Raw genomic sequence first — 26,768 nt, 5'->3', positions numbered from 1 at the left:
TTGAGGGTTTTCTCTAGAGCACTCAGAACAGTGTCTGGCACATAGTAAGTATTCATTGTTAGCTCCTGTTACTATTTCTATAAACAGGAGATCTTGTCATGGAAGCAGGGAAATGCAGTAGCAGAGAATGTGGGCTTTGGAGTCCGACAGAACTCAGTTCAAATCCTCGGCTCCATCATGTATCAGTCAGAAGATTTTGTACAAGTCGCTTAATCCATCTAAATCTCTGCTTTCCCATCTATCTGGGGATTATAATAATACCTACATTCTCGGATGTTTTGAGGTGTAAAGCAGGTTTTACCTGACACAGAATGGGCACTCAATATAAACTTACACTTGATCATAAAAAAAGTTTCCTCTGAATCACTGATAAAATGGAGGCAGAAGTAGAATACAATTTTTAAAAACTAAACTAACAGCCTTACTTGCCTTCTTCATATAAAAAACTTGATACAATCTTATCAGTTAATTCCCATGACCTAACTTTCTCACCATTAAGATAAAATAAAAAAATTCCCAAGATGATTCTAGTTTATAGGTTCTTGGAGAAAAACTGTAGCTTTTTTTCGCCCCCTGGCAATATTATTTAAATTTCCTATCCTACATAATGGTCTGTAATTAAGGACATCTTAACAAAAAGAATGAACATAATTTCCGCTCACAGAAAGTTTTCTGTTGCCTGGCAAGAATAAGGTACTTCACTACCAGGAGATTCTAGTTCCCAACGAAACTCAAGAACAACCTTGTCATAGTTGAGATGGCACATTTTTGCTGAAGAGGCATTTTAAGGACAAGGATGCGAGGGACAGCTGCTTTCCAGCGATAGCTCAAAGGAGATCAATACTGTCATCTGTCTCCAAGCCAGATGAAGGTTAAAGACAATAATGGTGTGATCAGTATCATCTAAACCACATATAATCTGCAAAATATAAGCTATAGAAATGAATTTTAAGGTTGCGTGCCTAGAGGGTGAAGTTCAGAAATGCAGGCTTTATCTAATCTCTCTGAGCCAGAAAACAAAACAGTCAATCCTTTGTACATCCGCTAGAACAAAGGAACAATGAGACTGGGAAGTGCCTGGGCTGCGAGAACCTGCACTGGAAACAAACACTTAAAACCCCATTTATACCGCGATAAAGTCCTGTGCTGGCACTTGTCCACTATTGCCCCAGATGCTGCAGAAGTTAAATAGTTTTCAGACTGCTTTTCAATCTAAGCCCGAGAAAAACTCTGCTGTATTAAAAAGGATTGTTTTTCAATATTTTATTAGAAACAAATTAAGATACTTCCAAAGGGGTGTTAATTTCATATATACATGCAAATGAATGTCACATATATACATATATATGAATGCAAGAGATTTCTAATGCTAGTTGAAAATTTAGTTATATGTATGCAATCTTTTGATCATGTGACAGTTTGTATGTAATTAGAAAACCCTACTTGACTTATGTAATTCATGCTGATGGCTACAGGTATCAGTGCACACATATGTACATTTATAGCCTTTCTGGTTTTTCCATGTATCACTCTCATATATACAGTAACTAGTTAAGTTTTATAAACTACAAGAACGGTCAAAAACCATAAATCAATAATTTCATCTTAATATATCACAATTTATCATTAGCTATAAATTTAAGACATCTTTGTCCTTCTTAGTTGCAAACAGACCTGGAATATGGACAGCCAAATGTTCTGTGATACTCATCTGTTACATTTGAATGAATCTATCAGTAACAGGAAGCCCGATAATTTCTAAGTGGGCTTGATGTCAACCCAATTTTTCTGTTCTTAGAGGAAAAGATGAAGTTTAGCTATATTTCTGAACCAAAATGAATTCTTTGTTTCCCTTTTTAAAAAATGGGACTTAGGAAGAAGGTGAAACTCACATATAAAAAATGCAAGTTAACAATACCTCCCTAAAAATTATTTTGTATGGCCACTACAACATTATTATCTGTTGATATAGGAATGTCCAGAGTGTTTAGAATTTGAAATGATAATATTTATTTTGGAAATAAATTCAACCTTAAAACAAGAGTGCAGGCAATCCCAGGTTTAGTACCAAAAGCTTTTCTTGAAGTCACGATAGTATCACAGTGTATCTATGTAAGATCTGGTAATTTACAATGTGCTTTCTCAGTTGGAATAGGAAGTCAGAGATGTTAAGTGACTCATTTATATCATATAGGTAACAAGTAGTACAGCTGAGATTCTAACACCTGGCTGCAAGTTCCTTCTAGCTGTCCTAGGGTGGGCAATGTCTTGAATGCATATTTAGTAAAATAACAAAGCAATCAAACCAGATGTCTATGGAAAATAATAGGTAAACTTACAGAACTTCCATTTGGTGGCTTGAGTATTGTGGCCGAGATAAAATGAATAATAACACTAGCCACACCTAAATCTAATTCTGTGGCTATAAAAGTTATACTGATTTTTTTGAAAAATAATTTTTCTTGATTGTTCCTTTTGTTTGTTTTGTTTGTTTTGTTGTTCCCTAACCTTACTGTTTTTACCTGGGATCTCATTGCTTGTGTCTGAACTGCTCCCAGAGTTTTCTGGGTGCCTTCTTTATTTCCTGTCTTTCCTCTACTGTTGCCAAATAATCTCTCTGTCTATCTTCCCCATCACCACCCTCATCCATCTTATAGCACCAAGATCGTTTCAGGAGATGAAGTTTAAGTTTCTCCATAGGGACTCAGGGTCTCTGCCAATAGGATATCATTCCCCACCTCTCTGCCTTATCTTTTACCACCCACTAACTCTAGGCCAAGAGATCTATCTTTTTAGTAGTTACAGGGTCCATTTCTGTATCTTCACAGAATTGGGACACTATTTTAGTTAAAAGCAGGGTGGCCAGGAGACTGTAGAACTCTACATAAAATGGAATGAACACCATCTATTCTTATTAAATAATTGGGAATTTTCTCATGGAAGTCAAGGGTGGCACCAAAAGCCACAGAGCATCCCTTGGTGCGGGTGTTTGAAAATGAGCAGGAAAACAAAATGAAAAAGCAATTGCTCAGAATCTGTGGCTCATTACATACAATTATAGAGAGGTAATTCTCTTCTACCTTGTGGTTGTTGCTGTATGACTACTGTCAGCTTCCCGGCTTATTTTAAGAGGATATACTGTATTGCGACAGCACATCAGAGTGACATGCATTTGACTTTGTCAACTTGACACACTAGACGTGAAGTTCAAGTAGTAACAACTTTCCAAGTTTTAATAGCCCTGAAAGGGAAATCAAAGCAGTGTTCGCAGTGATTTACATCATCATCAACGGCAGTGCTGGATGCCGGACTGTGAGGGACATCGTATTTGGCCCTAGGTACGTTAGGTGGTAGATGCTCTTCTGAGAGTCTACAGTCTCTCAGGCACTCAAGACGTATGTGGAAAAGGTAAGCAAAAGGTAAATAATTAGGGAGGGTGACTTTGATGTCAGACTAGACTTGGGTCCAAATCCCATCACGGTCACTTACAACTGTGACTTTAAACAAAAAGTTGTTTAAACTCATTGATGCTCAGTTTCCCCATCTGTGAAAGAGAAAAACACCTCCTTTACAGAGTTGTAGGTGTTAAGAGGTAATGGAGGTAAATGTTAAGTGCAGCCCCGGCATGTGGCGAGCTCTCAGTAAATGGTAGTCGGTATTAATGTTGCTGCTTTTCTTGCTGTTAAGAGTGACACAGGCCAGGGGCGCGTGGGTGGCTCAGTCAGTTGGGTGTCTGACTCTTGATTTCGGCCCAGGTAACGATCTCATGGATCACGAGTTTGAGCCCTGCATTGGGCTCTAGGCTGGCAGTGCGGGGCCTGCTTGCGATTCTCTCTCTCCCTCTCTGCCCCTTTCCTGCTTGCACATGCTTTCTCTCTCTCTCTCAAAATAAATAAATAAATCAACTTTAAAGAACAATTAAAAGTAATAGTAATAATAATAATAATAATAATAATAATAATAATAAAGAGTAACACAGGACAGCAACAACACTAAATGTGGAAATGGAGACTGATATCTAAGGGCTAAGGTCTCAGAGGTTGGCTTTATGAAGGAAATGAATATGAGCAAGTTGGGAAGGTCATAAGTAGGACTTAGAAATCAGAGAGAGGAAAGGGTGTTACAGAGTGAGAGAACAGGTTAAACTAAGGCACTCCTAGTGAGCACCAGAGAACCATGCCCCTGCTGACATGTGAGGGTGCCCTGACAAGCGATGGAGAGTTAACACTGCCATCCGATTGCTATCCTTCAGCAGCCCCACTCCAACCCTTTGATATTAACAAATGAGGCTTTCTCAATATTATCTAAAGTGCTATATAAATGCTGCATCAAAAGAAGTCCCTTGGCCTTTCCTTCCAATCAGATGCCTGCCCAGAAGCCTCTCCTGGGTAGAAATTCATGAGCTATCACTTCATGCGTGCCTCCAAACCTTGGACATGTAGCTAGTAAGGAATTATTTTTAATGCTAGGTACCTAAATGATATTGTGGTTATGTTAAAAGGAATCCTTTCAGAAATGCATACTAAAAGATGTATAAAGGGAATCAAATGATGACTTGGGTTGCATCAAAATGATATGGGGTGGGGGAGTGGGTGGAGCTATAGATGAAATAAGATTGGCTATCAGTTGGTAACTATGGAAGGTAGGTGATGAGAACATGGTAGCTAATTATATTATTCCATTTACTTTTTTACATGTTTGAGTTTTCCCATAAAAAAGGAAGAAAGCAAAACCAAAAACAAAAATTCCTGGAAATCTATATGTAAACCTACCCTGTTACCTTTTAAAACTTTTTTTAACATTTATTTATTTTTGAGACAGAGAGAGACAGAGCATGAACAGGGGAGGGGCAGAGAGAGAGGGAGACACAGAATCTGAAACAGGCTCCAGGCTCTGAGCCGTCAGCACAGAGCCGGACGCGGGGCTCGAACTCACGGACCGCGAGATCGTGACCTGAGCCGAAGTCGGACGCTCAACCGACCGAGCCACCCAGGCGCCCCTACCATGTTACCTTTAATTGCATGTTATATGTTTAGGGACATATATTCATCTTCATTTCTGTACGTTCGTATACATTGAACGGGCTTGATTTCTTTTACAAAGTCAGAAAGGTGTCAATATTAGCCATTAACCTTCAGGGGTATTCCAGCAAACTGATGTCTGGAAATGGAAGGTGAAAAAATGCTTCTTTGTTCTTCTCTTATTCTGTCTGACAAATGAGATTTTATGTCTTTCTAGCTAACCTGTAGAATGCCATGCCCACCAATAGACTAATGGAGGGGACAAAGGCAGACTAATGGAGGAAGCTTCCTAAACACTCAAAGGAAGATTAAGTTCAGAGAACTAGGTTGGTTCATTCCATGTTCATAGCTCAGCTTGACCTTAGAATTCCTGAAATAAATAGACGGCCCATGGCTGATTGCTAAATATTGAAATCCATCACCAAAAGTTCTACACAATTAAAAAATCAATAGCTGTTTATAATTTCTTCACACTAAAATGCTTTTAATCATGATTCCATCCTTGTGTAGGCTAAATATACACAGATTTAAGGTATTTTGTAATGTATTTTTTCTTCCTTAAAAGTTGACTTGAAAAGTAGTAACAATATTATATGGTAATTTGAAAGAACTAATACCAACTTAAAAATTATATCCTTTCTGCAGAGTAGTGGAAAGAATTGGAATGGAGTCAGCAAATGAGTGTTCAAGTTCTGGGTCTATTATATACTAGCTGTGTGACTTTTAATTCTCATGAATATCCGTCTCACCTCCAACCTTAAAGTAATAATAGTAAACTTACTATGCACTTAGTATGTGACAAAACTATTCTAGAATTTATGTACGAACCAAATAAAACCTCAAAATGACCCTATGAAGTAGGTGTTATTTTTATTATCATCCCCATTTTATAAGTTAGGAAAAAGTCCTAGAGAGGTTAGTAACTTACTCTAGGCAACTTGACTAGTAAGTGATGGAGGAGGCTGCCTTTAAACTGAGCTCTCAAGCATTATGCAACCTACGCCTTCACAATACTCCCTAAAAATAAAATTAAACAATATATGGTTAGTATAATATATAATTTATACTCTTTTAAAACATATTTAAACATGTTTGTTTTTGAGAAAGACAGACAGAGCACGGGCAGGGGAGGGGCAGCGAGAGGCACACATACACAGAATGTGAAGCAGGCTCCAGGCTCTGAGCGGTCAGCACAGAGCCTGACATGGGGCTTGAACACATGAACTGTGAGATCATGACCTGAGCCAAAGTTGGACACTTACCCAACTGAACCACCCAACTGCCTCTAATCTAAACATTTTATACTCTTATCTACTAAATAAAGTTAGTAAGAGTCTTTTGTGTACTATAAAAGCACAAGACAAATATTAGAGTATTATTTTCTTCCTGGGAAAGATAATAAATATTCTTAGGTATTATAGATTTAGCCATACATAGGGAGGAATGGTACCAGAATCTTAATGCCAGTGAATAAAAGAAAAACTATGTCAATAGCTCTTGAACTTCATTGTACATTGATTCACTGTGATATTTGTTCAAAATCAGACACCCTAGCCTCCACTCCTTCTAAATTTGTTACATGTGGGGTATAAGCCAATAATATATGCTTTTATAAGAGGTTCTGCAAAAGATTTTGATGCAAGTATCTTACAGACATTATTGAGAAGTATTGGCTGATGTTTAAAGCTCTGTAAGTGTATGGACTGAATTGTGTCCCTCCAAAATTCAGGTGTTGAAGCCCTAACCCCCCAGTACTTCAGAATGTGACTGTATGTGAATATAAGGCCTTCAGCAAGGTAATGAAGTTAAAACGAGGTTGTTAGGGTGGGCCCTAATCCAATATAACTGGTGTCCTTAGAGAACACGGACACGGAACAAACATGAGAAGACACGACAAAAAGGTGGGCATCTGCAAGCCAGTTAGAGATTCCTCAGAAAAAAAGCTGCTGACACCTTGGGCTAGGACTCCTGGCCTCCAGAATTGTGAGAAAATACATTTCTGTTATTTAAGGCATTTGGTCTGGTATTTTGTCATAGGGTCCCTGGTAAAAGTAAAACATTGTGAAGTGAAAATAAGTAGCTGGTATGGTGATTTGGTAATTAAAGTTCCTGAAGTGTACTAAAGACAAATGAATTAGCCATATTAAAAGAGCTCATTGTTTTTCACTCTTTGTTCTAGGCTGATTATTTAGTAGCTGAACCTGACTAACAAGAAGGCGTGTGCTAGTAAGATATTCTTTCTATAAGTAAAGTTCTCTACTACTGGACTACTTCCCTAAGGCTCTATAACTATCTATAACCCAACAGATCATATTTTTAGTATATATACATTCTCCTACTGAAATATTCATCTCTTTCATTCATATCTATCTATCTATCTATCTATCTATCTATCTATCTATCTATCCAGCAAACTGATGTCTGGAAATGGAAGGTGAAAAAATGTTTCTTTCAGCTATCCATTTGTTCATCCATCTACCCATCCATTTAATCAATATTTATTGAATATGATGTGCTGGTTGCCATTTTAGATACTGAAAAACCACTTCTTATTTCTGGGAAGATAAAAGCCCCCAAAAAGTTCTGAATGAAAACTCTACAGTTTCATTTAAATAAACTCAAGTGCCCTTAGTATGCATTTAAGTACAGAAATAAAGAACTGGTCCAGGGGGATTCCAGTGGATTGGTATCTAAAAGGAGAGAAACTACAGCTTAGCTCTAGAGAGTTCTAGGCAGACCAGTTTAGCTTTGCCAAATCTTCCAGTGTTTTAAGGGAACCCATAAAGCTGGCATTTTTGTAAATTTGCCATTTATAGTGCTGGTGAAATAATCTGGATTTTTCAAAAACATTACGTGAGCCAAATGAAACAAATTTATTAGACACCTAGACACCCCTAGGGCTACCAGTCTGTAGCTCTCTGCTTAGACTCTGAGGACACAGTGTTACAAAAGTGTTGGAATTTTTCCATATCTGTTGTCTTCATTATTTGATTTCCAGTGAGTTCACAACTAAATAAGTTGGCTTTCAACTTATTATGGCTGTTGCATCAACCATTTAATGACTAAAGAAACCTGAGAACTGCCTAATGTCTTCTCTATGATTATGAAAGTGTGGGATCCACGAGGCAGGCAAGGTCTTCATCTGGGAAAGAAGTGATGAAGCTCTGTTCCTACCTTCATCATGACCTTCTCCAACCCCTGCACAAGGCTGCAAGGGCTGGGACCACATTTTGTTCAGCATCCTTATAAGTGCACCAGTCACTACTTGGCATGATTCCCTGCAGGATCCATGCTTGATAAATCTTTGCTGAATCCACGGGTGTTCTTCAATTCTGACTTAAAATCTGGAGTGAAAACTGATTGTTGCTGAAATAGTTCCCATTTAGTTAAAACTTTTTTATCTTTACGGTCATGTCTACATGACAATAAATTAGCTATTTTAGACAACTTCTCAGAAAAAATAATCAGACAAATCACACTTGGAATGATACAGAGATCATCTAAGCAACTGTTGTATCTCTAGTCAAATCATGTCTTGTTCTCATTCTGTTTTATTCTAGACTGAGAAGACAGGCAAAATGGAATAAGGAAAGACCAATACATTTTGAGTAGCTTTTTTTTGATTGAAGTTGTATCTCAGACTTCACATTATGCTACTAGTTGGTCCTGCTTTACTAACAGTAAAATAGGATTTGTAGAGTTCGTCTCTATAGCCTGGCAATTTAGAGAACTGCTATACTTTCTCTCAAATAAATGAAAGATTCACATGTGTCCTTAAAATATAGAAAGCACCAATGACAAAAAACAAATAACAGGCAACCAAAAAAATCCTTCCTGAAAGATTTTAAAAATATCTTAAGTAAAAAATGTTTATGTAAGTTAAGTTATTTTTAAAGGGTAGAGAATCCTAAGCCTTCTACCATTGTACAAATAAGTATGGGGGGAAAATATCATTATATAAACATCACCTGCAAATTTCATTCTTCACATTTATCAGGGAGCTCATAAAATTTGTGGTGAAAAGTATATTTGTGATACTGTAAAAAGTAACTCCTTAAGAAAAATGATGAAAGCCTGAATGCCAATGGAGTCTTTTTTTTTAACTCAACATAGTCAATAAAATGCAAATATGTCTTACATTTCACAAATGTCTCTGGACTTGGAACACCTACATGCATAATTAAACTTGGAGCGCATTCTAACTCGTAACACCCACAGTGAGTCCTTTTCCTATTTTTAAAAATCGTTCTGCCCCATTCAACAGACATCTTAGCAAATGCAGTATACACATCTGGAAGTTCTATGCCATAAATGTCACAGTGTTAGCAATCTGAGTGTTCACAAAACCATCCTCACAAACTGAGACACCAACAACTTTATGACTAAAACCCCAGCCCCTTAACGTCTGTAAAATGTTCTCATTATGTGGTTGATTTCAGTCTTTCTTTGATTCCATACAAAAACATAACCAATTTTTCCATTTAAGTTCCTGCAAATCTCAGAAATTATCTAGATGTTTCATCTGAAGCAAGCCAAGTGATATAACTGGGCATTCTTAATTTTTCTTTGAAAAAATAAGAGAGTTGATATTTGACTGACTTATTACACGAATCCAGCTACATTTCCTGACCCAGCTGTAGCTGCTCTGAGAGCTGAAAGCTCTCACACATTTTTAAAGAACTGTAGCTCAGGAAGTAACCTTTGTTCAGGTTGACCATGAACTAGGAGTAAGACAACACACTTCTACAATTTGACTTCCAGAAATTTTCTGTGAAATTGACCTTCCCGGATAAAAGTTTAAAGTTTCACTAGTGCAACAAGTAAAGATACTGTTAAAAGGAGGACTGATGACGTCATCAAACAGCCAAGTTGTTAGAGAATTTAGAGCACAGTTACTGGGTAGCTGAGAGGAGTAAGGAGGTAAGTGCCAAGTGATTGGCACTTGGTAAGAACTTGGACCTGAATGACCAAGGCTGACACTCTTATTTTACAGACAAGAAAACTGAGGCTGGAGAGATATACTCTTACCATTTACTCCTTGCGAGGGTTGCCAAAAGTGCAAGGAAAAGAAATGATTTGAAGCCCAGAGTAACTGAAGGACTTTCTCTGATATTATGTTGTTTTAGTTATTCAAGTTATACAAATTAATTTTCATGCCCTCGTTTGATGGGATTTTACCAATTCTCCCCTATGAATGGCTCTATTCTATTCCTGAAGATTTTATGTCCTGGTTCCAAAAATAAAACTAAGTTGAGGGAAGGCATATCCCTAATCATTGCACTTCCATTATTTATTCTAAAAACATTAAGTTAAAATTATTCCAGGGCTTGACAATTTAATGTGATGGGAGCTCAAACCACATCATTTTAACAAATTTAACAAATTCCCCCCAAAGCCCACAGCTCCTGTCTGCTGTGCTCCCCTTCAAAGGGCTAGTCCGCTGTCTTCGGCACTAAGGAAATCTCTCAAAGTCAACCAAGCTGCTTCTGGCCAGATCTGAAGAAACTAGAAATCTCGGTCAATATTGATCTTCACAGGTATTTTTACCTTTAATTTTTGTATGCCTGGAACTCAAATGAAACACCATCCTGAAAAGGCAGGGCTCAGCCCAGAGTGGCCTGGCTGCCCATCTGCACCTGTCGCCCCTTACCTGTTTGCAAGACTACAGTTTTCTCTTCTCTATCCAGAGACACAATCCTGAAGTTATAGATGGTTCCCGCTTGTAAATCCTTGGGGTAACATCCATAGGTGATGTTGTCTATCCGCGTGGGGTGGCACAATGCGACCCCTGACATGTCACTGCTATAGATGAGGCTGAAGTTACAGGGTGACCCCAAAGTTCTCCACTGGAGAGACACGGACCGGCTGGAGACCTTGGACTCTGTCAGGGTGACGTTACATCTCACTGGCTCCCCCAGTCCAGCCTGCAAAGGAACCAGAGGCAGGTGAAGCCCACAGTCTAGACTGCCCAGGAACTTGATCACTGCAAGGTCCCCAAGCCGCCTCCTCAGCCCTCAGCCCCAGCCTCGGCCCATCCCTTTGCCCTCCAGCCAGAGAAAAGGCCCGCGGAGAAGGTGGGTGGCAACTTTCTCCCTAGCTGCTCTTTCCCGGGAACAGCTGGAGAAAGAAGGTGGCTTTTGCGCCTTTGAAGTAGTGTGAGCTGTCAGTCCGGCTGGGGGCTCAGAAGAGGATCTTTCTTCCCAAAGGAGAGGAAGAAATCCTGCCGTCTCCCTCTGCAAAACACAACCCAGGCGACCCGACAGCGGAGTGGGACTTTGGTCGTCGGCGGGGAGGGGCGCGTCCGCCCGCGACCCCTCTCGGGCCACTCACCTGCAGCAGGCTCAGCGCGGTCCACAAGGCCAGCCCGGCTCCATGGCTCAGCATCGCGCTCGGCGGTGACCACCCGGACTCGGCAGAGGGGCTGGGGGCGCGGGGCAGCCCCGACGGCCGGCGCGAGGGGCCACCTGTTGCGAGCGCTCAGCGCGCCCCGCGGGCGCAGAGCGCTTCCCTCCCGGCTGGCGACGCGCAGGGGCCGCCGCTGCTGCCGCTGCTGCTGCTGCCGCCCCGGGCGGGCTGCGGACGCGAGAGGCGGCGGGGGCAGGCGGCGCGCCGCCCTTCCCACGCTGCCATGCTGACCCGCGCTGCCTCGCCCCGGGCCCCGGCCGCGGACTTCCGCAATCAAAAGGCAATTTCCTCGTCTCCCGGCAAAGGAACAATGCGCCGGCGAGGGAGGGAGCCCCGAGGAGCCAACGCCCGAGGCTGCCACGAGGGCCCCCCCCGCGACGCGGGCCACGCTGTCGCCCACCGCAGCCCACTGCCCCGCGCCGCCGCCTCCGCGGCCCGGGGGTCCCGTCGGGCCCCACCGAGCTCTGCCTCCTCCTCCTCCTCTCCCGGACTTTCACTTCTTTCCCACCCAGTGGCCCTCCTCCCTGCCGTCGCAGCCAGGATCCGTACTTGCTCCCTCTCACTTTCCAGCTCCCCCCTCCGCCCCCTACCTCCCTCCACGCCCAGCGCCTCCCCCCTCCCTATCTTCCTTCCTATCTTCCTCATCTGCTTTCTCTAGGGCCTCTTTTCCCAGGATTAAACTTGACCACAGCAGATTTCCCTGGGTCGCCTACAGTCCTTCCTGAAGCCTTTTATTAGAGTGCTCTTGCCTTTCTCACCTCAAAACACTCACTTGTCCCAGTGCACACCCCCCTGACACACCAGCGACAGAACAAGACCCCCACCCCCCCTCAGGATCTTGTCCATTGTCCACTTGACCTTTTTGTTTTTTTCTCTGCCATTCACTTTCCCCTTTCTCCTGTCTAGAGGTCGGCGTCCTCCCTAAATCTGATGCAAATGGTGCTGACCAAGAACAAATATAATCACTCCCAGTTGTTCATCCCACAAAGCAAACCGCAAAGCAGTTTCATCACTGACCATCCAGTAGTTAAAACCGTTTCATCCATAATTGTCCAAGCAATAGAAGAAAGCAATAAAACTCTCCTTTGTGGAAAATACCATGCAAGGCTCAGCTCCCACACATATAACGAAAATTGGAATTTACTCCGTTTTCAGCACTAACTTTATGCTTTTTAGCAACTGCCTGGGTACCTGAATGATCATGTATCTGAAAATGGCTTTTAAAAGAGTTCCTAATAACCAAAGAGCAAAAATGTTTAATTGCACACAGATGATAAAAGCAAAATATTGCAACAACTTTTATAATGCTCGGTTGCTTTTCTTGGGTGTCATCCCTGACAACTGCCAAAAAAGATAAGATTTTACGTTTTAATTTTCAAAACAGAATACTCTGGAGCTAAAGCAATAAGAAGAAAGTCACATTCCCTTCTTTTTCTGACAGGCAGATTATACATAAAGCTATATTATTGACTTCTATATCAACTGTATCTACTCTGAGGATAAGCAGAAAAGGGAACGTTGTTCCAATTTTTTTAGAAAATATGTTCTTAAGAAATCTTTTAATGAAAACATGAAATTCCTACCCCTTCAGAGATTCTACGGGCTTTAAATCTGCAAGACCTCAGATTTCCTTTTCAAGTTCGCAGACACTCAAAGGTCAAACCTAAACGTGCGCATTTCAGGGAAGATAGAAGGAACCTTTCCTATTTCTCTGCCCACGTGACTTGCCTTCCAAGAGAGCTTTTTTGGCCCTCTGTATTTTGCCCCCAAGTTCAATGGCTTTTCACAGCCTGGCATGCCTTTCTGCAGCGTCAGAGATGGTCCCCTCCACTCTCCATTAGATACTGCCAGCCCACAGGCTGCCCTCAGCCCTTACGTGAGTCTTTTTGCGGCTTCATTGCTTTTTTTTCAACATTATCTTTTTCTTTTCTTGCTGTATTCAGAAAACAATGTGGTTTCCTTGTCTGTAAAACTGGAATTGTATCACTCTAAATACTTCCCAGAGCTGTTATGAAGAATGAATAAGGTCACAGATGTTAAAGCATCTTTGGAAACTTGAATGTGCCATCTAGGTGTTGGTTTGCCTGGTAATAGCATCCTGGTCACATTTTTTTTTTTTTTTTTTTTGCTCTCTTTTAAATTCATCCATCATGTAAGTTGCACTTTTCTAACTTCTGCCTATCTTTCGCTTTGCCCTTTTCATTGAGGTTTATACTATTTTCTCATAAATTGCCACTCAGAGTTGAAGTCTTCTCACCCAAATATACTAAATACCCTTCTGTCCTTTGTGGAAATCTACTATAAATCCTGTCTCCTCCAAGTTTGGCTAACAATTTTTTTTTTCTTTTAAATACTACATGCCACAACCTACTGTACCGTATAAGTTAATCTAAAATTATATTCCATTTTCAATATACTTTCTAACATTCTACCTATAATCCTTAGGTGTAGGCAAATGCACCAAAAAAAAAAAAAAAAAAAGGCAAAATTTAAAGCACTAATCAAACAAGGCAATCACAAAATATCCTCACAAAACAGTTTAGATGCTTACAAATTCTGTTATTAGAAGTGATTCGTTAAGAATGCCCTCGGAAATAGGAATTCGGAACAGAAGAAATGGTTTCTTTAAATAGGATTCTTTTTTTTTTTTCATGTTTATGTATTTATTTTGAGAAGAGAGAGCATGTGAACACAAGCAGGGGAGGGTCAGAGAGAGGGAGAGAGAGAATCCCAAACAGCCTCCGCACTGTCAGCACAGAACCCGATGTGGAGCTAAAATTTACGAATCGTGAGGTCATGACCTGCTGAAATTGAGAGGTGGACGCCTAACCACCTGAGCCATCCAGGTGCCCCAGTAAGATTCTTTTATTTTTGATCTACCAAAGAGAGGCACGTGTATTTAGAGTCATGTGTGATCACTTATCTATTTTACTATCAGTGTATATGAAGAACCATTAGCAAAGCACTAAGGAAAGGACCAGTAGTCAGGGCATTTCTTTTCCAAAGTTACATGACTCCTAGTTCTTTTTCTTGGAGAATCTTAAGGCTTACAGCAGAGTTCCCCCCCAAATTAGTGGTTCTTAAATAGCCCATAAGGACTAATATGGTATGAAACAACAAGGAAAACTTTAAACCCAGGCTTTTACTGATTACATTTTTCTTCTTAAAAAACACTTACATTAATAAGAGAAACTAGAGAGAATTGTAATGGATTCAAGGTGGTGTGGGACTGGGGAAAGTTGCCAGATGTCGTTTTTTCTATGAGGAGTTTATTTGAAACTACTGTGCAAAGTATAAATAAATTGACTCATTCTTCTTCTTTGTTCTCATCTTTGTTTGGAGTTCCTCAACTTCTTTTAAGCCTATTTATCCTGCATATGCTTTAGAGGTTACTGCATTCCAGGAATTTGGGACCAGCCACTCCATAACTTCTCAGGGGACAACGTCTTCTCTTTGCCACTTGGAAACATTTCCCAGACTACGTGGGAAGGGAGGGGATGCTTCTGATGAGACGCGAGTGGACAGACAGTAGCCTTTTAAACAAATTGTTTTAGCAATCATAATTTACATATTCATAAATTATGAATTCATGGATGAAAGCATGGCTCTTGTCAGCTTATGAACACAAATGTTGAATGACACAAGGGACTTCAGGGGCCCAGGGGCCACACCTTGAGAACTGCTACTTCAGATCAGGGTTTGAGCTGGGTGTGGGAAAGGTTAGGGGGCTGAGGGGAAGGGGGAGCAGACTGGTAAAGTTACTGGTTAATCCAGACTCCTCACTTATGACCTAAAACTCTGTTCATGACCTGGCATCTCTTCTGCTTGCCTTCTATGCTCCAGCGTCCTTGGTCTGATAATGCATTTACTCACTGACTCGGTAAATATTGACTGAGCACCTACTGTGTACCTGACACAGAGCTGACTTTGTCGGGCCTTATGCCTGCTTTTTCATCTCCTTGGACCACTCCTTCCTAGATTCTCTGCTTGGTTATCTTCCCCTCAACCTTTAGGTCTCAGCTTTAAACACACCCCTACGATAGGGCCAGACCCTTTCTGACCACCCAAGGAAAAAGTGTCCTTTTATAATTATTCCTGTCATCAATCCATTTGTTTAATTCAGCACATTGAGGACACTTGTTATAATATAATGCTTGTGACTGCCTGCCTTTCCCAGGCATATGGAGAATTCCCTTTGGGCAGAGTCTTTGTCTGTCTTGTTCTTCTTGCTTGGTTAAAAGTTTCAACAAATATTTATTGAATGAATGGATGAAGGAAGGAAGGAAGGAATCTTTGTAGCTGTTCAGTAAATACTGCCATGTGAATAAGTACTCTAAGCAAGTGCTTCTAAACATGTTCTTGTTGGATGCCTCAAATATCTTGGAAAGAAGGGAGGACAAGAAAAGAGAAAAAAAGGGCAAAGGGATAAAAGATTGATTTTGAACAGAAAGAGGTGAGAGGGAAGATAAAAGGAGGAAAGGAGAGAGGGGAGGAATTCCTATTCTTCAGTATGATGGTTCTCAGGTGCAGCATGGCATCTTCTGAGAACTTGCTAGAAATGTAAAGTCTAGGCCTTATTACAAGCTGAGGGATCAAAATGCCATGGTGGAGCCCAATAATCTTAATTAAATCCTGCAGCAGATACCATTTGTATTAAAGAGAGTTAATAATATCTTATTGTTCTTTCTCTTATAAATTTAAATTCTGAGCTCTTTGGTTACAAGAAGCTATGTAAGTGATTTAGAAAGTCTTGAACTATTTTAGAATGTGTCAAATAAGTAAATTGGTGATATAATATATAACAGTATATTTTATATAATATATGCATACTTATATATTGTATAAAATCTATATTCTACTATGTATATTTAGAACAAATTCGATATTTATAACTTCTCAATAAAAATAAAATGTGGATGCTAAAAGGAAAAAGAACCAACATGCAGCAAACTTAATAAGTATTAGATGATGGGTCAATTCTGCTCTTTTTCCTCCAAGGAAATAATTTTTTTTTATATTTATTTATTTTTGAGAGGGAGAGACAGAGCATGAGTGGGGGAGGGGCAGAGAGAGAGGGAGACACAGAATCTAAAGCAGGCTCCAGGCTCCGAACTGTCAGCACAGAGCCCGAGGTGGGGCTCGAACCCAAGAACCTCGAGATCATGACCTGAGCCAAAGTCCGATGCTTAACAGACTGAGCCACCCAGGCATCCCTCCAAGGAAGTACTTTTGTTATGCCACTCTCATGTGTGTACCCCCAGATATGGTTAAAAAGAAGAAGGCCTAGCAATCAGGCCTAAAAACGATTCTAAGATGGTGAATCCTTTCTAAGTTTTCATTTAAGCTGACTCAGTAGTAAATTATGACAGAAATGAAAACAGTTTTCACTAGCAGGTGTCATACATTTAAAGAGATGCGTTAAAATTTAAGGTAAGGTAATTGTGATAAGCGGTTGCTGCTGCTTTTTTTTTTTTTTTAAAGGACCATGACTATCCTCTTTTGTGTTTAGAGGTACCATTTAGGGAGACTTATATTTCAAGGAATCTTTCTAGCTTCCTGGATCATAACCTTCCTAGGTCATAGATGTCCAGGAAAATGGAAATAATAAAGGCATTTGGGGAAGAGAGGTTGCAAGGATTAAATGAGAAGGTGCATGTTGTATGTATAGCATGGTCCTTGAATAAAGGGCTCAACAAATGTTAGATACTATGATTATTAGTAGTAATAATAGTATATTATAAATACCAATACATCATGGATGCCCAGCACCCAGTGATGCTAGAGCATGACAAAGTCCGTGGATGAGAATGTCTGAGAACATCCGAATGATAATACATTATCACGCCTTTCCATCTTGTACCCAAGAGAAGCCCTTCAGTAGATGAGCACAAAAGACATTTAACACTGCTCTGGCTGGCGGTCATGCCAACATTTTTTTAAGTCCTGGAAAGGAGGGGTGGGAGTGCACCAGGCTTCACCGTCTCCCTCAGACACATCTCTAAGGTTTCCTGATACTTTTTTCTACAACAGTTTCCACCCTCTTCTCCTCCCCTAGGTTTTTGTTTTTTTTTTTAATTTTTTTTCTTAAGTCTGGTGGAAAAGGACTTTGCATAGCTTTTGCCCCAGCTTTGTAACCATACACAGATGGATGACTTAAAATGATGTGACTGTAGACGAATCACCTTTCCAATCTCCAGTGCTTCCTCTCCATCTTCAGTCCTGCTTTTCACTCCCTCCCGCCCTCGGAAACCTGTCTGCTCACAAATGCGAGGAGTCAAGGTATGAAGGCCTCCTGGGTCTGTGATCTTAACATTGTTTTTTAGAAATGGGACTATGTGGATAATGTTGAGAAAAATTGATTTTACGTGTAAAAAAAACCCCACTGGATTTTGATTTTTCTTTAAAAAAATTAAAAGATGGAGGCTTGCTGGGCCCCCATTCTGCCTGCCTCTTCCCCACAGCTCTCCTTTCTCTGCTGGATGAAGCAGATGCCAGGCACGCTAGAGCCCCCTGGAGGTTGGGGCAAACAGTGATCGAAGTGGAAGATCAAAGGGTCTCATCATGTTTTTCAAAATGTAATGAAAAACCTGTTGGCTAGATTATAAGCCTTGTGAAGGGAAGAGTCATGTATCTCCATTAGCTAAGCCACATCCCCAGGTCGTGGGGACTTAATGCTACTTTATACTGACAGAGGAAACATTTATACCCCTACCACTAAACAAGGGCAGGACTAATTGTAAATCTGAAACCAAATGTCATTCTTCAGCTGCTCCAATGCCACCCTGGAACCTTTAGCATCACAGAATCCAAGAATACCTAGCACCTAAGCCTTAGGATAAACTAGTGTCCAATCAGCCCCTGTTCCAAATGGACAGACCCTGACCACTTCATGGAACATCTACTGCTTCTCAAATAATCAGGACCACCAGGGTCAAAACTCTTAGCAAAGGACACTCTTTTTGATATTCTCTCCACAGTTGTGTTGTTCTGGGCTGGACGTACAACAGCCTTGCAGAAGGGGGAGCAAACACAAATGTTCCCGGACACACAGATAAAGGGCAAGCACCTAGTAAAGCTATTGCACATGGGGTGTACTTATTGGTCCAGATCTATTAGGAATCCAAAACAGGGGCGCCTGGGTGGCTCAGTCAGCTGAGCATCCGACTTCAGCTCAGGTCATGATCTGAGCTCAGGTTCGTGAGTTCGAGCCCTTCGTGGGGCCTCTGCTGACAGCTGAGAGCCTGAAGCCTGCTTTGGATTCTGTGTCTCCCTGTCTCTCTCTGCCCCTCCCCCACTCGCACTCTGTCTCTGTCTCTCTCTCAAAAAATAAACATTAAAAAAAGAAAAAGAAAAAAGAAATCCAAAACAGAAGAGCTTTGAAGAAAAAGAGGTGCCTCCTTTCAGCGGTGTGGAGAGTAAGCGGGTGCAAACAATATGTAACTGGGGAAAGTTACAGAGAATTAAAGGACTTCATCTCTTGCAGAGCTTTTGATATCTTATCTTCAAAATTATCAAGTGACTCATCCACCAGTTCCGACTCTTGGTTTTACTGTTCTTTCTTGCAAATTCATCATCATTTCTCTGTTGTTCACATCATCATTTCTGTGTTTGCTCTTCTCTTCCTCAGCTCCCACCTTCTCTGCCCCGGTCCTTGAACACGACAGACAGGTTTTAGTTCGTCGGAGCCTCTGGTCTATCCCTAACTCAGTAGCATCCTTGGATTCTGCCCTCTAAACCCTCCCCCTGCCTCTTTTATTTAAGAGACATAGAGAGCAATCAGGGAGGGGCAAAGAGAGAGAGGGAAACAGAGAATCCTAAGCAGGTTCCATGCTGTCAGTGCAGACCCCCAAAGTGGGGCTTGAACTCACCACCTGGAAGATCATGACCTGAACTGAAACCAAGAGTCAGATGATTAACCAACTGAGCCACCCAGGTGCCCCTACCCTCTAAAAGCCCTTAAGCAAACTACTTTTTATTTATTTTTATTTTATTTTATATATTTTATATATTATATTATATTATAATATATTTTATTATATATATTATTATATATTATTATATATTTTATATATTTATTTTATTTATTTTATTTATTTATTTTTATTTCAAACTTATACATTGTAAGAATTCCACAGAATGCTTCCATATATCTTTACCCAGACCCACGAATTCTGTTTGTTTTTTTATTTTAACATTCTGCCACATTTACTGTATTGTCTTCTTTCTCTCCGTATATACTGTTCTTACCTGAACCATTTCAGAGTTGGTGGTATAACCTCAGTACAGTTATCAAATTCAGAAAATTCAAATGTTGTTACAATCCTTTCATCTACACTCCATATTTCATTGTTGTTCATTGCCTCAATAACGTCCTTTTTAGCATTTGGGTTTTGTTGTTGTTGTTTGTTTGTTGCTTTTTTTCTGTAGTAAGGATCCAGCCTATGATCCTGTATTGCATTTTGTTGTCAAGTGTCTTAATCTTCTTTAATCTGAAACAGTTCCTCAGCCTTTTCAAATAATCCTTATGACACTGACCTTTTTGAATGATACAGGCCAGTTATTTTCTCCATTTCAATGTTTCGTTATTTTTGAGAGAGAGAGGAAGAGAGAGAGAGAGCAGGGGAGGGGCAGAGAGAGGCGGATGTAGGATCTGACCTGGGCTCTGCGCTGACAGCAGAGAGGCCGACATGGGGCTTGAACTCACAAAATACGAGGTCATGACCTGAGCCAAAGATGGACGGTTAACTGACTGAGCCACCCATGAGGCCTTAGGTCAGTTATTTCTATTGTATTGTTCTCTGTTCGCATTTGTCAGATATTTCCATGAGATTAGATTCGGTTACAGGGTTCCAGCCGAACTTTTCCCCCTCTCTTTCATTCAATGTCTGTTCTAATGAGCTGATTATTCAATTATTCTCCAAGGGATTGCAAACCTAATCGCACTTTATAATCAATGGGGAGATTTTTACACTTTCGGTGCTGTGGTCCTACTTTAGTAGTAAATGCTGATTCACTAGGGCTGAGGCAGAATTTCAGAATCTGTATCTTTTAAAATCTCCCCTGATGATTCTGAGGTCTGCAAGGCCAGGGCAAGAGCCACAGACTTCCTATCTCAATTAGCACATCCTTGCTTCTCCTTTGATGTCATTTCCCCCTTTCTTTGCCATTTTCCCCACTGCATCAACCCTTACCTGCTCAGGGAAACCGATGTGCCAGAGAAATGCTGGCATGTTAAAGAACCCATTTCAATGCACATGTTGTATTTCATGGTTGCATTTTTATGTGCACATCATTCATGTTGTGACAAAATATGAACATTGTCCTGTTTTTTTGTACACAAAATAGAAAGTAATGCAAATCATAATGGAAGGAAAAGAAAAATCGTTGAGATTTAAAAGCTGGAGGGCCTCAAGTAAATACAAACTATATTATGCTGTTGGCACATGACAATCCACTTTAGCTGGCAACCTAAGAAAATGACAGCTCTTTGTCAGAATTAAACTTGAATGATGCAAATTATAGATTAGGGTCTTTAGGAACACATCCCTTCCACAAAACATTACTCCCTAGGATGACCTTTCTGCACCATTTGCAGCCTCAGAATCTGCTTATATTTTATCCCATGCACACTAGAGAATCTAAGAGTTCTTCCTTGTTCAGGAGGAATGATTAGGGTTTTCTGTTTTCTGTTTTTGTTTTTTTGCTACATCTTTGCACTCCTCCTTCTGGGTACTTGCCTCAATAAAGGGGGAGTGTTGTCCTATCTTTAGTTCTGGCCACAGAATAGTGGTGGCAGTGGGGCACGTCCCCTCTATGCTATAAGTAACACAATAAAGGAGGTCAGGTCGCCCCAGACTTGATGGAGGTGTACGGAAGTGGGGATTTTCTGCCTTTGCCTTGTTACTTATTTGGAGGCTCACAGTGGGCTGTGATCTCTTTGAAGGCCAAATGGAAGGAAACACAGAACTGTTAAACCCAGAGCGGCACCACAATGGCTATTCATGAACTGAGGAAACGCGATCCCTCTCCCAGGCCCGAGCCAAGCCGGGGCAGGGTGGGGAGGGGAAGAAGGAGGTGTGCCTCCAGACAAGATTTATGGTTACTTAGCAGAATCAGCACCAATCCGGAACACTTTTTAATGCATGCCCAACATCTTATCCCCCTCAAAGCGTCTTCACTGTCAGCGTATCTGGTTCTTACAACTCCGTGAGGCAGGCAGGGCAGGGATAATGAAGCAGGAACAAGAAGTTGGTGTTGATTGCTACAGTTATTGAATCCTTATCTCCTGGAGCCAGTGTACTAAGCACTTTGGCTACTCAGATTTTAATCCTCACCCTGTGTTATAAGGCAGAGTACCCTTAGTCATCCTTATTTTGAAGTGGAAGCAATTATGACTGGAGTTGAGGAACCAGTAGATGCCACCACAGAGATTTAACCCAGGTTTCTCAGACACAGGACCCCTACTTTTTACCACTGTACCGCACCGTCTCCACCAAGGTCACATGGCTGAAAAGGGGTCCAGATTGGACGGCTCTTAAGAGTCCACTGCTCAGGGGCGCCTGGGTGGCTCAGTGGGTTAAGCTTAAGTCATGATCTTGTGGTTCTTGGGTTGGGGCCCCACTCGGGGCTCTGTGCTGACAGCTCTGTGAGCCTGGAGCCTGCTTTGGATTCTGTATCTCCCTCTCTCTCTGCGCCTCCCCAACTCGCACTCTGTTAACGTTAAAAAAAAAAAAAAAAAAAAAAAAAAAAAAAGAGTGCACCTCCACTACTCAACAGACAGAAGCTGGTCAGATTTTGAAGCTAAAGTGAAGTCCAAGGCCCACCCTTTGGATGCCACTTCTTCACATTTGATTCTTCCCCCTGTGCCCCAAACCCCAACCGGGGTCTCCCTCCCCGCCCCTGTGTGCAGACCTACTTCCTGCTGCCCCCGGTCCTGCCAGTCTCACCTTGCCCATAGCAAATGGCTGGCATACGCAGGGCACACATCTGACACCTCCATCCAGCTTCATCTGCAATTGTGCCCGTGCACAGAGACGCAGTGTATCTTTATGTATCTTTATCTGTATGGGGATGCCTGGCTGAGGGTGTGCCCGGGGGCTGGAACGCAGCCCGTGTTGTACCACCACGTCCTGTCACTCACGGTGGAACCGTGTGCCTGGCAACATCCTTTTTTAATTACCACAAAGACCCGGGTCTTGCAGCAGTTCCCTGTCTTCCCAGCCTCCACGTACCCACCCGGGCGCCATTCCTTACAGGATGTACGCTCTGTGAAGGAATAGCAGGAGGCTGTAATTAGATAAATTAATTTCCATTCCCTGACTATTTAGCTTTTATAGCACACTGCCCCACCCCACAAGGCACAAAAGTGCCATCAATTTTGGGAAACCAAGGCATCTAGAAGCCTGAGAGGGAGACATTGGTCAGGGACCAGATTTTTCTAGGTCAGTGTTTTGTTTTGTTTTGTTTTTAATGTTTATTTATTTTTGAGAGAGCACAAGTCAGGAAGGGCAGAGAGAAGGGGACAGAGGATCCAAAGTGGGCTCTGTGCTGATAGCAGTGAGCCAGATGTGGGGCTCAAACTCACAGACTGCAAGATAATGGCTTGAGCTGAAATTGGGCACTCAACCAACTGAGCCACCCAGGTGTCCCCTAGGTCAGTGGTTCTTGAACATCAAGTGCATCCATGTGACTTGGAGGGCTTGTTAAAACACAGATTGCTGAGCCCTCCCCACCAGAGTTTCTGAATCAGTAGGTCTAGGGTAGGGCCCAAGTGGTTGCATTTCTCCCATCCAAGTACTAACCAGGCCCGACCCTGCTTAACTTCCGAGATCAGACGAGATCGGGTGCGTTCAGGGTGGTATGGCCGTAGACAAGTGGTTGCATTTCTAATGAGTTCTCAGTCTGGGGTCCATACTTTGAGAACAACCGGTTTAGGTATTTCCTAACTCATATGGTAGACTAGCTTCTTGTTTCACCAGCCTTGTCCTTGTGAAGACACACACAGCCACAAAATACTATCAATGGTGGAATAACAACAGCAGCTAACAGTAACTACACAGGATTTTTCAGCCCTACTCTAGGCACATGACTGGTGTTAGTTTATTTAATTCATGTCTAGGGTGAGGGAGAGAGAGCAAGGGAGAGGGAGAGAGTTAGTTTTCAAGCCAAGTATTGACCCAAATCTACAGCCTTCCAAAGACAGACCCCCTCACAATGGACAGGCAAGGATTTGAGGAAAGTGGGGAAAGGAGAAAAGTAAGGAAAATTCTCCTCCCAAAGAAACTAGGACAACTTTGCAGTAGCGTTACTAGTAATTATTTCAAACTATGTTCTCCTTGGCATTTATCTTCACTAAAATGAACTCTAGGTAAGAGAATAAAGTGACAAGGTATGGAGGTATGTGTACGGGTGTGTGAGCTCATCTTGTTCTGCTCTTTTCTAATCATTTGACCTCCAATCCTTGAGCTTTTAAGCCTAAGCTAGGCATATGCAAAATAATAATAATAATAACAATAGCAACAAGAATAATAAATACCATGGTAGACTGTTTAATGACCATAAGTTCCTGCCACCCGAGGTGTGTGGCCCTTTGCAATGTGACTTTCAGCTCTTCCTATCAAAAGAGGAGGTCTATTTTCCCTTCCTTCAATGCTGGCCTGGCTTGTGACTGCACTGATCAATAGAATGTGGCAGAAGTGATGTTGTGTGATTTCAGAACCCAGGCCTCAAGAGGCCCTTTGCCTTCTTACAAAACTTCCCTGAAGCATCATGTGAAGAAGTTGGGTAGCTTACTAGAGGAAGAGAGGCCAGATGGAGAAGAACCGAGTCACCCCTTCCTGCAGCCAGCCCTGACTGCTAGTCATGTAAAGAGAGGCTCTTGTCAATCTTCTAGCTCAGTTTACCCTCCAAGCTAAATGCAGCTTCAAGAGTGAACGCAGGTGAAACCGGCAGAAGAATCACCCAACTAATCAACAAAATCACGAGAAATAGAAAACTGTCATTTTTTTTACAAATTATTAAGATTTGGTTTGTTATACAGTGATGGAAAATAGATACAAGTACCCACCTCCCAGAGTATATGAAATTGCTTAGCATAGTTCCTGGCATACTAATCTTAGATATTATTTTTGTCTCTTAGATTCTTTTCTTTGCAGACTTTGTACAGTGTCTCTTCATGTTTCACTCCTTGTAACTCAGAGACTGGTGATGAAAGGGAAAGACACAAATACAAGCCACTTTCTCTTTGAAATGTTTTGGGTCATCTCCACCCCCGTTCCCAGCCTCATGTTCCAACCCCAATTCATTCTTTGATTGTGGATCTAGAACCCTGTGGTCATTGCATAAACACTAATTAGTAGTAATGACATACATAGCATTTCCAAGCATAAAATCTTAGTATTTTGGTTCTTGTTCTCTCTTCTCTAGATTTCTACTTCAGCTCAAGTGTTCTAAATTCTACCTAGTAGCTACATGTGACTGGGAACAAAAGGAATGACAGATAATTTCATTAGTTTCACTAATTAAAATAACAAGTAGGAACTAGTGACTATTTTTGGATGAAGATTCCATTTGAAAACACGGATTTCAGATCGTCATCAATAGTTTCAAACAGAGAGGGAGGCAAATCATAAGAGACACTTAAATACAGAGAACAAACTGAGGGTTGATGAGGAGACTGGGGGAAAGAGGAAAATGCCTGATGGGCATTGAGGAGGGCACTTGTTGGGATGAACACTGGGTGTTGTATGAAAGCGATAAATCGTGGGACATACTCTCGAAACGAAGAACACACTGTATACGCTGTATGTTAGCTAACTTGACAATAAATTATATCAGAAAATGCAAATTTTAGGTAAAGATTGAAATCACTTTCTAACTCTCCATCCCACCCAACCCAGTTCCTTTGTCTCCCTCTTTCCTACTCTCCTACCTCTTATTAGGTTACTCCTATTCTTCTTTAGGCTCAATTTAGATATTCCCTTCACAGGAAGACACTCCCTGAAACCTTCACACCAGTTAGGAACCTTGCTTTTGAATTCCATAAGAGCCTGTGTATATTTCCATTTCCTTCAACCCCACACAGCAGATGGTGAGTTCCTTCAGGGCAACAGTTTTGCCATTCATCTTTGTGTCTCAGTGGAAAATAGAAATGAGAGCTATTATTTCCTAAATGCTTGCTAAGGACCAAGTGCTATAGTAAGCATTTTGCATGTATTGTCTCCCCCAACCCTTGCAGCAGCCCTCAGAGCTGGGAGTTCCTTCTTATAGGCGAGGAAACTGAGGCTTAGAGAATTTAAGTAACTTGCCAGGTCACTGGCTAGTAAGAAGCAGAGTTAGGGCTTTGATCTCAAAGACTCAACCACTCTGTTCTGACACTAGTTAGGTCCTCAAAAAATGTTCTTTGAGTTGATGAGCATTTTCCAAAGCTATTGAATTGCATGGCCATCAATGCCTCTTCCCCTTTCTTCTAATTTTTTTTGGTGGGGAATCGAAGGGTGATTAAGAGATGAAACGGGGGGAATTAGAAGGGAGAAAAAGGAACTGAAAATTAGTTCCTGAATGAAACAATATATGTATTATTATGTATTAAACATACTAAACTCTAGACACATGCAAACTTAAAAACACTAAAATGAAATGTGCAATAAAAATGTGCATGGCTATTCAACATGACCATCGTATCTGGACACGGACAGTAGATGGGTCATTTGCTACCCATGTAGTCAACAATTCCATCCACTTCCATACCATTTCAATTGATTCATTTCCCCAGAATTCCATTCCATTTTCCCTATTCTATTTTCCTGCACTGTGCTCTACTCCACTCCACTCCTCTCCATTCCATTTCATTCCAGTCCAGTCCACTCTTCTCCACTTCACTCCATTTCATACCATTCCTCTTCAGGCCACCCCCCTGCACTTCATGCTGTTCCACTTCCCTCCCCTCTCCATCTTGCTCCACTCCGTTCCACATCTTTCTTTTCCTTTCCTTTCTACAAAAACTCTATAACATATTGAGCACTATGTTCAGATGCTGGAGACTCAAAGCTGAATAAATACGGTCCTTATCCTTACATTCGGATTTTTCCCATCACCACCTGATAATATACCACCCCAATTCACAGCCCAACTGTACTGTCAATCCAAAATCACCACAGACCAGTTGCTATCTGATAAAAAACAAAACAAAACAAAACAAAAAACCAAAAAAAAAACCCCAAAAAACAAAACAAAAAAACCCAGTGGACACACCAAGATTTTCCTTTTACAGAATTCCAAGCAATCAAGTCAAATGATATCTAGGTATAGAGATAGAGTATCTTTCAAAATTACTTTCAAAGG

The 26,768-nt window shown here is 41.3% G+C and overlaps 1 protein-coding gene across 4 annotated transcripts in view; it reads right to left on the bottom strand.

Moving 5' to 3' along the window:
* PTPRB (protein tyrosine phosphatase receptor type B) overlaps nucleotides 1-26,768 on the bottom strand; it is a 118,928-nt gene that overhangs the window by 77,872 nt on the left and 14,288 nt on the right. For 3 of the 4 annotated variants that reach the window (XM_019455094.2, XM_019455092.2, XM_019455096.2), the window contains exon 4: nucleotides 10,672-10,945. In XM_019455094.2, coding sequence (XP_019310639.2) covers nucleotides 10,672-10,945 — 274 coding nt within the window. Of the gene's footprint in view, nucleotides 1-10,671; nucleotides 10,946-11,351; nucleotides 11,969-26,768 lie in introns of those variants that run through there. The other variant, XM_019455097.2, reaches the window with a different exon arrangement.

This window comes from Panthera pardus, unplaced genomic scaffold (genome assembly GCF_024362965.1).
Source record: "Panthera pardus isolate Hobbes unplaced genomic scaffold, ASM2436296v1 HiC_scaffold_6, whole genome shotgun sequence".
In the NCBI taxonomy this organism is placed as follows: domain Eukaryota; kingdom Metazoa; phylum Chordata; class Mammalia; order Carnivora; family Felidae; genus Panthera; species Panthera pardus.
The sequence above is the reverse complement of the archived record's forward strand: the minus strand, read 5'-3'. Positions and strand labels throughout refer to the sequence as shown.